This window comes from Notolabrus celidotus, chromosome 14, assembly GCF_009762535.1.
Source record: "Notolabrus celidotus isolate fNotCel1 chromosome 14, fNotCel1.pri, whole genome shotgun sequence".
NCBI classification, from domain to species: domain Eukaryota; kingdom Metazoa; phylum Chordata; class Actinopteri; order Labriformes; family Labridae; genus Notolabrus; species Notolabrus celidotus.
Window position 1 is genome coordinate 20,461,516 of NC_048285.1, and position 13,596 is coordinate 20,475,111.

Consider the following 13,596-nt stretch of genomic DNA (forward strand, 5'->3'; position numbering starts at 1 on the left):
TCAGAGTACTTGCTGCAAAGTAAGGAACTTGAGCTGAATCATAAAACATTGTATAAAAGAGCTTACATGATACTAGAGGGGGCTTTTAGAACAAAAAATCGTGGTAGCTCAACAAAAATTGTTAGTTATGATTGTTAGTATGCCAACTTACTTATTTGCCACATACTTATGACATAGTTTGAGGCCTCTGGAGCCAGACGTTTATCAATGTTGGCTTATTTCTTTAGGAAAGGGAATATTTTGTCACATTGCTTATCTGTATTAGTGAAAGAAGCTTTATATATGGGTAGCTCTCTCTTTTATTTTGTGTGTTTCAGTTGTGGAGAGGGGGCATTTCTTGATAATGTGCATTAAAAAAAACACCCATCAAATGAATATGTAATCAAAATTTTATTTAACTAGCATGCCTTATTTTTTGTTACAAGGAAAACTGTGGATTAAAAGTTACAGCAACATAACATGTGTTTTTAGACATATGTTAATGATGTTTGTCATTATTTGATGTCTTACCCATGATGTGTTTCTTAGTGTTCTGCTCAGGTCTAAACAAAATGATGAAACATTTTGGCAGGAAAATGCAGAAGAGAAGCCCATAACTGGAGGCCAGAATGGCAAATATCTCCACAGCAACACTGAACTTCCCAGGAGAGCTGACATATGCTGGGATAAAAGTGATCCATACTGCACAGAATATCAGCATGCTGAATGTGATGAATTTAGCCTCATTGAAATTATCAGGCAGTTTACGTGCCAGAAAAGCAAGAACAAAACATAACATGGCTAACAGTCCTATATACCCAAGGACAGCCCAAAAGCCTATAGCAGAACCTAAAGCACACTCTAATATGATTTTGTACTTGAAATCTTTAAAATTCTTGAAGGGAAAAGGAGGAGAAATTGTTAACCAGAGAATACATATTATAATCTGTACAAGAGTGAATCCAAGAACACTGAGTTTCTGCTGTGCAGGCCCAAACCACTTCATCATATTACTTCCTGGAAGTGTCGCCCTGAAGGCCATTAACACCACTATAGTTTTCCCAAGCACACAAGAGATACAGAGGACAAATGTGATGCCGAATGCTGTGTGTCTCAGCATGCAAGACCACTCGGAGGGCCGGCCGATGAAGGTGAGAGAACACAAGAAGCACAGAGTCAAAGAAAAGAGCAGTAAAAAGCTCAGCTCAGAGTTGTTGGCCCTCACAATAGGAGTCTGCCTGTGCCTGAAGAAAATGAAGGCCACAATAGCAGTCATGCATGTTCCCAATAGAGACGCTGAGGTGAGCAGGGCACCCAAAATCTCATGATATGATAGAAACTCGACCTCTTTCTTCTCACAGGCATCTCTTCTCTCATTAGACCAGAAGTCAGGGTGGCATTGTTCACAGGTGATAGAATCTGGAAAATAATTTTGGAGCAGTGTTTAGATGTGTTCTGTACATGTGACTTCTGGTCTGTATATTGCATTGTGTCTGTGCCTACTGGACAGACACATTGTTACCATTTAAATAGAATACATCTTTATGACAGTTTGCCTAACACATAATCATTAATGTTGTCTATCATTCCCTTATTTACCTTAAATATGATTAAGTTTGACTCCTATTTTCTTATCATCACTGAAACAAACTATAAACAAAGTTACATAATACATCGCCTGTTGTCAGCATGAATGTGTAGAGAAAAGTCACCTCTGCTTTTTATTCAAGAGCCATTAACCAATTTCAACCAGAAGTTGTTCAGGATGCCTTGGATCAAAATTTGTATTTCTTGGAAAATATACACTTTAATTTCAATGAATTAATGTCTTGTTTTTGATGTTGTCAGGATCCAAAATAGGGCAAAATGTTGAATAAAATGTTGTACATTTTAAACAACACTCCTTCAATTTTACCACGATTTTTCTACATTCTCAAATTAAAGTAATTTAAAATATTTTTGAGTTACATACAATTTGAACAATTGTTGTCTAGCCCTAATATCAATTTCCAAGATATTTTACAAATGCATGTAATACTTTTTCATTTATTTGCTTATAGACTATTTGATTACTGTACAAGCAATGCAATCAATCTGCCTCTGCATTTAGAGTCTGATCATAAAACCATGCAATTTCTATAGCTTTCCATGTGATCATGACATTATTAAATAATACTACACCTGAAATGTTGCTTATCTCTCCCTCTGCACATTTTAAGCAGTCGTAGCAGCAGATAGGTTTCCCTTTCTGGAGAACCTTGCGAGTTCCTGGGAGGCATTTCTCGCTGCAAACAGACAGAGGAACCTATTTAAACAAAATGAGAAAGATGTATGAGCATTTGGGGTTATTTTTGCAGACATAGTTTTATCTTTGATGCATGAAAGCCAACATTTATACACAGCTTTAATAAACTGATACAATATGGATATTTCTATTAGACTTTGATTAATACTGATCTCATTGGAGATTACCTTTTTTGAGCTCTGTGCCCAAATTAAAGATTTATTTTGCAGAATCAGCTGTTTGTCTTCAGGTAGAGATGCATCATAAAGACCAACTATGGCAAAGTCCACCATGCCATCTTCTTTTGGCTGCCAGTTTATAATTTCATACTTTGCAGGAGGGTCTCCATTCTCATTAAAGTAAACTTCATCTCCATCCTGTGTTTTAAACTGAATCTTCTGTATGTGCTGTAAAATCTGAGAAGATATGCATTTATGCAACATTATGTCAAATCAGTACAATAATACATTTAAAACTGTTTGAGTTCAACTCACCATATATGGATCTAGCTGAACTTTAGTGTCACATGTTTCATTACAGTGGAGAATCTTGTGAAGTGCATGGGCCACCGCATACACTCCTTTGTAAACATTAATGAAAAATGGCATGAGAGACAATTCAGTGAAGCCGTTTTGCACTCCAGTTAGATCCTCCTGTCCGGTACATTCTTTCTGGTTTATTGCTGTCTTTTTAAACTTACAGCTAAATATTGTCTCCCAAAACTCTGTAAACATTTCATTACTATATATATTCAGTGGCTTCACATCCAACATGAACTCTCTCATTCCACTGACATGTGCTTTAGGGATTGACAGGCCTATAGCACCATCCAGAATGTGATTCCCACCAGTGGCTGCAACTTGGGAATCAAAGATCCAGCCCTCACTACCCACCCACTGGTACCCAGTCAGATTATGGTGAGACAATGTGCGTGTTAACAAATGCATATCAGAGGCAGAGAGGAAAGCGATTATGACCTTGGAAGTAGAAGTCTTGATAGTATCAATTATTCTTTGTACCTTTTCAGGTGGATCTGTTCTAAAGATAGATACTGAGTACTCTAGACATATGCCCAGCTGTTGGGCGGTTGCTGTGAATGTGGCCATGCCATTATTCCCATAATCATCATTTGTCCTGATAGCTCCAACCCAAGTCCAACCAAAGTGCCTGACCAAATGTGCCAAGGCTCTGCTTTGGTAGTAGTCACTGGGTATGGTTCTGAGGAAGGATGGGTACTTTGTTTTATCACTCAGACAAGCACAAGTAGCTGCATGGCTGATCTATAAGTAAAAGGAAATAAAACCCAAAATAAAGATGCACTGAAATTACAAAAATTACACTCAGTTTTAGTTATTCTTAAACCTCTTTGCCTACAAATCACAGATTAAACATTATTGTTCACATTTCAATCTTATCCTTCTCACTCACCAGAGGGATAGAAAAGGGTCCCATCACAGTCGCTATAGCCATACAAGGCGAGGAAAAGGTCTCTCCCATGATGGCCTGCACTTGAGCAGGTCTCGTGCATGGTTCCTCAGACGGTGCAGATACCATGTTATTACCATTGACCAGGGCAAGAGAGACTTTCACAGCTCTAGCGATGGATGCACATGAATCATAGATCTGATAGCCCAGGGACATCCCTGGAAGCAGGTCTGTGCTGTTATTAATCTCTTCTATGGCAAAGCGCATAGCCTGGGTATACTGGAAGCCTCTGAAATTCAGACTGTATGCAGAGAATTACACATAGTGCACACCCTTGAAAAGAAACAATAGCATTTAATTGAAACATTTGATGGTTATAAATCACACAAAAGGAGATTTCCTACTTCAGTACACATTTTGATAAACTTTTGTACTTCTTAATGTGAAATCTAAAATATTTCAATATTATATTTTACCTGATACACTGCAGTGACAGTGGTTTATTCTCGTAGGTATGCAGTCCTACTTCCCAGCGACTGTGGAAAGAGAAAATTCCTCCCAATATGATGTCCCCATCCATGGACACCTGGGGGTATTCTGCATCCCCGCTCAGCCTGCACACAGACCTCTCAGCCTGTGGGACAGACATAACCGACAATAGCTGCAACAGTGCCCAACCCTTCTCTAACCACCTCTGTGTGGATGTCATACTGTCTACAAGAGCAAAATCGAGTGTGCACAAATATTTATACATTTTGGAGCACTATAAAAAATGGTAACAGAAAGAGATATGTACGATACGATACGATAGTGATGTCCAAAAGTTTTTTTTTAAGGAGGGCCACATTTGATGATGTCAGAATACCTCAGGGCCATTGGCTCCTACTAAGACTTAGGAATCATAAAAGTTATATATGAAATCTCTATTTAATAACAATTATTTTACATTTTTTCTGTATAAAACAGTAACTATGTAGTCCTCAGTTCTCCACAAGCCATGTAAACATTAGCAAACTTTATCTTCTTCTGGAGGAAAAAAAATTGCAGTAGGGTCGGGTAATGTGGGAAAAAATATTGTCCCATTATTTTTCTACGGCAGGATTACAATCTGGATTTCATCACACTTCTATTTCATTTTGTTTTTAAGACTTTTCTGACCAGCAGACAACAATTTAGGAACTAAATAATTCTTATCTTGCATTCTGAACTATTTTTATGCACCATATTTTGCCGTTTCTGCACAATTTCATAATTTTGATCTTGTCTTGTGTCCTCTTTTGTGTCTTCTGAACTTTTAGTGTTCATCAAGAACATTTTCACTTCATGATAAAAACATTAATTTGAAAAACCTGTCACCTTTAAGGGTTCTTCTGTTTCCTCCTAATTATATTCTTGCAGAATATCCAGAGCTTTGGCTTTATGAAAGTAGTCCATACAAATCTTTTTGAGACATTTCTGGATCAAGTTTAGTTTTGTTTGTGCGCTTGAAAGAAACTGCAAATGTACAGATGATTCCGAATGTGTTTAATATCTGTGCTATGAATAACACATTTTAAGATGGAAGCTTAGGGCCATAAATAAATGGACCTTGGGCCGCGATTGGCCCCCGGGCCGTATTTTGGACATGCCTGCAATACGATGTACTTTATTTTCCCCGTAGGGAAATTTGTCTTTTAAATCAGTGTTGCACGTTACCTGCTCCTACAAAAATCACCACAATGACACAATGTAATCCCTGAGTCAAGTCAAGTCAAGTCAACTTTATTTATATAGCACATTTAAAACAACCAGTGTTGGCCAAAGTGCTTTACAAGGTAAAAAGTAAAAATTACATGAAGACAACAATAAACAACAACATATCAGGATATTAATGTCCTCTTCACGAGGAGAAGGCCAAAGAGAAGAGATGGGTCTTCAACAAAGATTTAAAACATTCAACAGTTAGGGCCGATCTTAATTGGGGTGGCAAGCCATTCCAGAGCTTGGGGGCCGCTGCTGCAAAGGCTCGGTCTCCCCGGGTCTTAAGGCGACTTTTAGGCACATCCAGGAGCAGCTGGTTTGTTGACCTCAGTGCTCGGGTTGGGTTGTGAGCATGGAGAAGATCAGCCAAGTAGGATGGTGCCAATCCATTTAGGGCCTTGTACGTTAAAAGTGCAACTTTAAAATCAATCCTGTGACGGACTGGGAGCCAGTGGAGAGCACGCAGCACAGGTGTGATGTGCTCCCTCTTTTTCCTGCCAGTCAGGAGGCGAGCTGCCGCATTTTGTACAAGCTGCAGGCGCTGAATAGACGCCATGTCTAAGCCGACATACAAAGAATTACAATAATCAAGCCTAGCCGTAATAAAGGCATGTACAACTCTCTCTAGATCCTTAGGAGGGAGATATGCCTTCACCTTCGCTATGAGTCTCAGCTGGAAGAAGCTGGACTGAACCACAGAAGAGATTTGTTTCCTAAATTTGAAGGCTCTGTCAAAATGAACTCCAAGGCTCTTTACAGAGGAGTGAACATTTGCTGCGAGAGGGCCGAGAGTGCTCCCATCGAACTGTTGGGGCTGTGCAAATACAATGACCTCAGTCTTTTCCTCGTTAAGGTGCAGAAAATTTAGGCTCAGCCATAACTTTACATCTTTCAAACAGTTGAATAAGGACTGCAGGGATCCATTCCTCTTTAAGCTGAATGGCATATAAATTTGCACATCATCAGCATAACAATAAAATGAGACGCCATATTTCTGGAAAATAGATCCCAGGGGCAGCATATACAATGAGAACAGGATAGGGCCCAAAACAGACCCCTGAGGAACACCACAAGTAAGAGGGGCTGTCCCATAGGAAAAGTCTCCCAAATGGACAGAGAAACTTCTGTCTGTCAGGTAGGATTGAAACCAACGGAGTGCTAAACCCTTAATTCCACAACTACCAAGAAAGGGAAGCAAACAAGTTACCAGTCAGAAAAAGAGTTTGGGGCCATTACTTTTTAGAATTTCTTAGCTGTGTATGACAAACCTGTGTCACCGTTGAAGGCTTCAGTGTACGTATGGAGTTTAATCTCTTGTGCTCAGTTATTCTTACAATCATAAATGTGATTAATAGGTATTGTAGGCACTGGTGATATTTTCAGAAAGCATCATTCATCAATCATGATATTGGCTGATTCATGTGTTCATGTTTAATGCCAGGCAGTATAATGCATGCCTAATGATTTAAAGCAAACAATACTTTGTTGAGTATTATACTGAGGGATAATCAGGTGTAACAGCACAAATGCTTCCACCTTTAGTAAACAGAGACACCTTACTAACACTATGGTTGTCTGCAACACTTTCTTAATAAACCTCTCTTTATGTCTTTATTTTGGATTCAGTCAAAGGCTCAAGAAAAGTAGTAGACACAGGCTTAATATAATGTGGGTTTTTTTTAGATGTCAATTGTTTACGTGAATTGATTTTCTAGTACATTCTTTTGATCAAAATTGTTGGATCACATTTCAGTAGGAGAAAACCAGAACACTCTTTGTTTCCGGAAAGGCCCCAACCTGGATTTGAACCCTGAATCAGCTTATTGTAAGGCAGTATAGGACTAACCACCAAACTAACATACCCACTTGCAGTGCTCAGTCATTGGCTTTTTTAAACTTCCCATTTCAGATTGGTAGTTTAAAATCATAGTCCTCTGTGCAGTGGGATAATTTTGAATTCTAATGTTATGGGGTTTTTATTTACTTTCTACATAAGTCTGTTTGTTGTTGATTAAATAATGGTTCAAACTCCAGTGGGAGAAAGCCAAATCACTTAAAGCTGCTGTGAGGAACTTTTGTTTTGTATCGGTTCTGGCGCCCTCTTGTGGACAAAGTGATACCTCTTATCTCTTGTCCTATACATACAAAAGTAGTGTTTTCCACACAAACCTCCTCCTGTTGTCTTTTAACAGCCAACTTTATCAGGCAATGTGATTGTTTTCCATGAAAACAGTCAAATAAAGGCTGCTTCTGAAGCGAGATGTCCATCATCTAGTCTGACACCTACCCCCTCAGGGCGGTTTCAGGCATTAAAAATGACAACAGAGAAGGTGCCAGTGTTGCTGCTGATGGTCTTGTTTGCAATTGAAGGTCATAAAGAGGCATCAGTATCATTTTTTAGTCTGTTTCTCAGCCAGTTCAAAACTCCTCACAGGGCCTTTAAGATTACTTACATTGTCAGATTACATGTTATCAGAATTCTTTCCCCAAAGTATTTAGATAACATTTAATAATCAAATACTGTGGGGAAATAATTCTGATTAGAAGTAATCAGAGTACTTGCTGCAAAGTAAGGAACTTGAGCTGAATCATAAAACATTGTATAAAAGAGCTTACATGATACTAGAGGGGGCTTTTAGAACTAAAAATTGTGGTAGCTCAACAAAAATTGTTAGTTATGATTGTTAGTATGCCAACTTACTTATTTGCCACATAATTATGACATAGTTTGAGGCCTCTGGAGCCAGACGTTTATCAATGTTGGCTTATTTCTTGAGGAAAAGGAATATTTTGTCACATTGCTTATCTGTATTAGTGAAAGAAGCTTTATATGTGGGTAGCTCTCTCTTATATTTTGTGTGTTTCAGTTGTGGAGAGGGGGCATTTCTTGATAATGTGCATTAAAAAAACACCCATCAAATGAATATGTAATCAAAATTTTATTTAACCAGCATGCCTTATTTTTTGTTACAAGGAAAACTGTGGATTAAAAGTTACAGCAACATAACACGTGTTTTTAGACATATGTTAATGATGTATGTCATTATTTGATGTCTTACCCATGATGTGTTTCTTAGTGTTCTGCTCAGGTCTAAACAAAATGATGAAACATTTTGGCAGGAAAATGCAGAAGAGAAGCCCATAACTGGAGGCCAGAATGGCAAATATCTCCACAGCAACACTAAACTTCCCAGGAGAGCTGACATATGCTGGGATAAAAGTGATCCATACTGCGCAGAATATCAGCATGCTGAATGTGATGAATTTAGCCTCATTGAAATTATCAGGCAGTTTACGTGCCAGAAAAGCAAGAACAAAACACAACATGGCTAACAGTCCTATATACCCAAGGACAGCCCAAAAGCCTATAGCAGAACCTAAAGCACACTCTAATATGATTTTGTACTTGAAATCTTTAAAATTCTTGAAGGGAAAAGGAGGAGAAATTGTTAACCAGAGAATACATATTATAATCTGTACAAGAGTGAATCCAAGAACACTGAGTTTCTGCTGTGCAGGCCCAAACCACTTCATCATATTACTTCCTGGAAGTGTCGCCCTGAAGGCCATTAACACCACTATAGTTTTCCCAAGCACACAAGAGATACAGAGGACAAATGTGATGCCGAATGCTGTGTGTCTCAGCATGCAGGACCACTCGGAGGGCCGGCCGATGAAGGTCAGAGAACACAAGAAGCACAGAGTCAAAGAAAAGAGCAGTAAAAAGCTCAGCTCAGAGTTGTTGGCCCTCACAATAGGAGTCTGCCTGTGCCTGAAGAAAATGAAGGCCACAATAGCAGTCATGCATGTTCCCAATAGAGACGCTGAGGTGAGCAGGGCACCCAAAATCTCATGATATGATAGAAACTCGACCTCTTTCTTCTCACAGGCATCTCTTCTCTCATTAGACCAGAATTCAGGGTGGCATTGTTCACAGGTGATAGAATCTGGAAGATAATATTGGAGCAGTTTTCAGATGTGTTCTGTACATGTGACTTCTGGTCTGTATATTGCATTGTGTCTGTGCCTACTGGACAGACACATTGTTACCATTTAAATAGAATACATCTTTATGACAGTTTGCCTGACACATAATCATTAATGTTGTCTATCATTCCCTTATTTACCTTAAATATGATTAAGTTTGACTCCTATTTTCTTATCATCACTGAAACAAACTATAAACAAAGTTACATAATACATCACCTGTTGTCAGCATGAATGTGTAGAGAAAAGTCACCTCTGCTTTTTATTCAAGAGCCATTAACCAATTTCAACCAGAAGTTGTTCAGGATGCCTTGGATCAAAATTTGTATTTCTTGGAAAATATACACTTTAATTTCAATGAATTAACGTCTCGTTTTTGATGTTGTCAGGATCCAAAATAGGGCAAAATGTTGAATAAAATGTTGTACATTTTAAACAACACTCCTTCAATTTTACCACGATTTTTCTACATTCTCAAATTAAAGTAATTTAAAATATTTTTGAGTTACATACAATTTGAACAATTGTTGTCTAGCCCTAATATCAATTTCCAAGATATTTTACAAATGCATGTAATACTTTTTCATTTATTTGCTTATAGACTATTTGATTACTGTACAAGCAATGCAATCAATCTGCCTCTGCATTTACGTTCTGATCATAAAACCATGCAATTTCTATAGCTTTCCATGTGATCATGACATTATTAAATAATACTACACCTGAAATGTTGCTTATCTCTCCCTCTGCACATTTTAAGCAGTCGTAGCAGCAGATAGGTTTCCCTTTCTGGAGAACCTTGCGAGTTCCTGGGAGGCATTTCTCGCTGCAAACAGACAGAGGAACCTATTTAAACAAAATGAGAAAGATGTATGAGCATTTGGGGTTATTTTTGCAGACATAGTTTTATCTTTGATGCATGAAAGCCAACATTTATACACAGCTTTAATAAACTGATACAATATGGATATTTCTATTGAACTTTGATTAATACTGATTTCATTGAGATTACCTTTTTTGAGCTCTGTGCCCACATTAAAGATTTATTTTGCAGAATCAGCTGTTTGTCTTCAGGTAGAGATGCATCATAAAGACCAACTATGGCAAAGTCCACCATGCCATCTTCTTTTGGCTGCCAGTTTATAATTTCATACTTTGCTGGAGGGTCTCCATTCTCATTAAAGTAAACTTCATCTCCATCCTGTGTTTTAAACTGAATCTTCTGTATGTGCTGTAAAATCTAAGAAGATATGCATTTATGCAACATTATGTCAAATCAGTACAATAATACATTTAAAACTGTTTGAGTTCAACTCACCATATATGGATCTAGCTGAACTTTAGTGTCACATGTTTCATTACAGTGGAGAATCTTGTGAAGTGCATGGGCCACTGCATACACTCCTTTGTAAAGATTTTTGAAAAATGGCATGAGAGGCAATTCAGTGAAGCCGTGTTGCACTCCAGTTAGATCCTCCTGTCCGGTACATTCTTTCTGGTTTATTGCTGTCTTTTTAAACTTACAGCTAAATATTGTCTCCCAAAACTCTGTAAACATTTTATTACCAGATAAAATCAGTGGCTTCACATCCATCATGAACTCTCTCATTCCACTGACTTGTGCTATAGGGATTGACAGGCCTATAGCACCATCCAGAATGTGATTCCCACCAGTGGCTGCAATTTGGGAATCAAAGATCCAGCCCTCACTGCCCACCCACTGGTACCCAGTCAGATTATGGTGAGACAATATGTTTGTTAAAAAATTCATATCAGAGGCAGAGAGGAAAGCGATTATGACCTTGGAAGTAGAAGCCTTTATAGTATCAATTATCCTTTGTACCTTTTCAGGTGGATCTGTTCTATAGATAGATACTGAGTACTCGAGACATATGCCCAGCTGTTGGGCGGTTGCTGTGAATGTGGCCATGCCATTATTCCCATAATCATCATTTGTCCTGATAGCTCCAACCCAAGTCCAACCAAAGTGCCTGACCAGATGGGCCAAGGCTCTGCTTTGGTAGTAGTCACTGGGTATGGTTCTGAGGAAGGATGGGTACTTTGTTTTATCACTCAGACAAGCACAAGTAGCTGCATGGCTGATCTATAAGTAAAAGGAAATAAAACCCAAAATAAAGATGCACTGAAATTACAAAAATTACACTCAGTTTTAGTTATTCTTAAACCTCTTTGCCTACAAATCACAGATTAAACATTATTGTTCACATTTCAATCTTATCCTTCTCACTCACCAGAGGGATAGAAAAGGGTCCCATCACAGTCGCTATAGCCATACAAGGTGAGGAAAAGGTCTCTCCCATGATGGCCTGCACTTGAGCAGGTCTCGTGCATGGTTCCTCAGACGGTGCAGATACCATGTTATTACCATTGACCAGGGCAAGAGAGACTTTCACAGCTCTAGCGATGGATCCACATGAATCATAGATCTGATAGCCCAGGGAGATCCCTGGAAGCAGGTCTGTGCTGTTATTAATCTCTTCTATGGCAAAGCGCGTAGCCTGGGCATACTGGAAGCCTCTGAAATTCAGACTGTATGCAGAGAATTACACATAGTGCACATCCTTGAAAAGAAACAATAGCATTTAAATTGAAACATTTGATGGTTATAAATCACACAAAAGGAGATTTCCAACTTCAGTACACATTTTGATAAACTTTTGTACTTCTTAATGTGAAATCTAAAATATTTCAATATCATAATTTACCTGATGCACTGCAGTGACAGTGGTTTATTCTCGTAGGTATGCAGTCCTACTTCCCAGCGCCTGTGGAAAGAGAAAATTCCTCCCAATATGATGTCCCCATCCATGGACACCTGGGGGTATTCTGCATCCCCGCTCAGCCTGCACACAGACCTCTCAGCCTGTGGGACAGACATAACCGACAATAGCTGCAACAGTGCCCAACCCTTCTCTAACCACCTCTGTGTGGATGTCATACTGTCTACAAGAGCAAAATCGAGTGTGCACAAGTATTTATACATTTTGGAGCAGTATAAAAAATGGTGACAGAAAGAGATATGTACGATACGATACGGTACGATATACTTTATTGTCCCCATAGGGAAATTTGTCTTTTACATCAGTGCTGCAAGTTACCTGCTCCTACAAAAATCACCACAATGACACAATGTAATCTCTGAGGACCAAGAAAGGGAAGCAAACAAGTTACCAGTCAGAAAAAGAGTTTGGGGCCATTAATTTTTAGAATGTCTTAGCTGTGTATGACAAACCTGTGTCACCGTTGAAGGCTTCAGTGTACATATTGAATTTAATCTCTTGTGCTCAGTTATTCTTACAATCATAAATGTGATTAATAGGTATTTTAGGCACTGGTGATATTTTCAGAAAGCATCATTCATCAATCATGATATTGGCTGATTCATGTGTTCATGTTTAATGCCAGGCAGTATAATGCATGCCTAATGATTTAAAGCAAACAATACTTTGTTGAGTATTATACTGAGGGATAATCAGGTCTAAAAACACAAATGCTGGGGTGCTGGTGGTGGCCTAGCAGTCTAAGCGCCCCACATGCAGAGGCTACAGTCCTCGTTGCAGGGGTGGCCGGTTCGATTCCCAACCGGTCTACCATTTCCTGCATGTCTTCCCCCACTCTCTACCCCACATATTTCCTGTCTCTCTTCAGCTGTCCTATAGAATAAAGGCAAAAAGCCCTAAAAATATAACTTAAAAAAACACAAATGCTTCCACCTTTAGTAAACAGAGACACCTTACTAACACTATGGTTGTCTGCAACACTTTTCTTAATAAACCTCTCTTTATGTCTGTATTTTGGATTCAGTCAAAGGCTCAAGAAAAGTAGTAAACACAGGCTTAATATAATGTTTCTTTAATAATAAACAGTTATTGATACATTGAATTACAGACAGAAACAAAATCATATTTGAAACATTTGAAATATGTAGAGCACAATATCTTTGTGTTGTTTTGTAGTCACTTCAATTTGAACAATTTTGTCCTGTAACATAAAAAATGTTATTCGAGTTATAGAATATTTTCTCAGGAGAGTAACACAGAGAAGACAGCACATGTCAGGATATATTTACATTTATTGTTGTTACTTTTACTGTGTAAAACAATAAAAAAAACAACTTTAAGACTCACTGATGTTGTGAACTATTAAACAGTTAAAATATA

The 13,596-nt window shown here is 38.4% G+C and overlaps 2 protein-coding genes across 2 annotated transcripts; both read right to left on the reverse strand.

Moving 5' to 3' along the window:
• Positions 1–416: 416 nt before the first annotated feature.
• LOC117824887 (extracellular calcium-sensing receptor-like) lies at positions 417–4,370 on the reverse strand. Its single transcript, XM_034700379.1, has 6 exons — positions 4,165–4,370; positions 3,692–3,989; positions 2,758–3,543; positions 2,452–2,679; positions 2,161–2,284; positions 417–1,398 (listed from the first exon to the last, which is right to left on the reverse strand). Exons 1-6 carry the CDS (start codon positions 4,335–4,337, stop codon positions 479–481), a joined length of 2,529 nt encoding a protein of 842 aa, XP_034556270.1. The 5' UTR covers positions 4,338–4,370; the 3' UTR covers positions 417–478.
• Positions 4,371–8,455: 4,085 nt separating this feature from the next.
• LOC117825682 (extracellular calcium-sensing receptor-like) lies at positions 8,456–12,699 on the reverse strand. The gene is made up of 7 exons (XM_034701601.1): positions 12,669–12,699; positions 12,142–12,379; positions 11,668–11,965; positions 10,734–11,519; positions 10,428–10,655; positions 10,138–10,261; positions 8,456–9,375 (listed from the first exon to the last, which is right to left on the reverse strand). Exons 1-7 carry the CDS (start codon positions 12,697–12,699, stop codon positions 8,456–8,458), a joined length of 2,625 nt encoding a protein of 874 aa, XP_034557492.1.
• Positions 12,700–13,596: the final 897 nt, after the last annotated feature.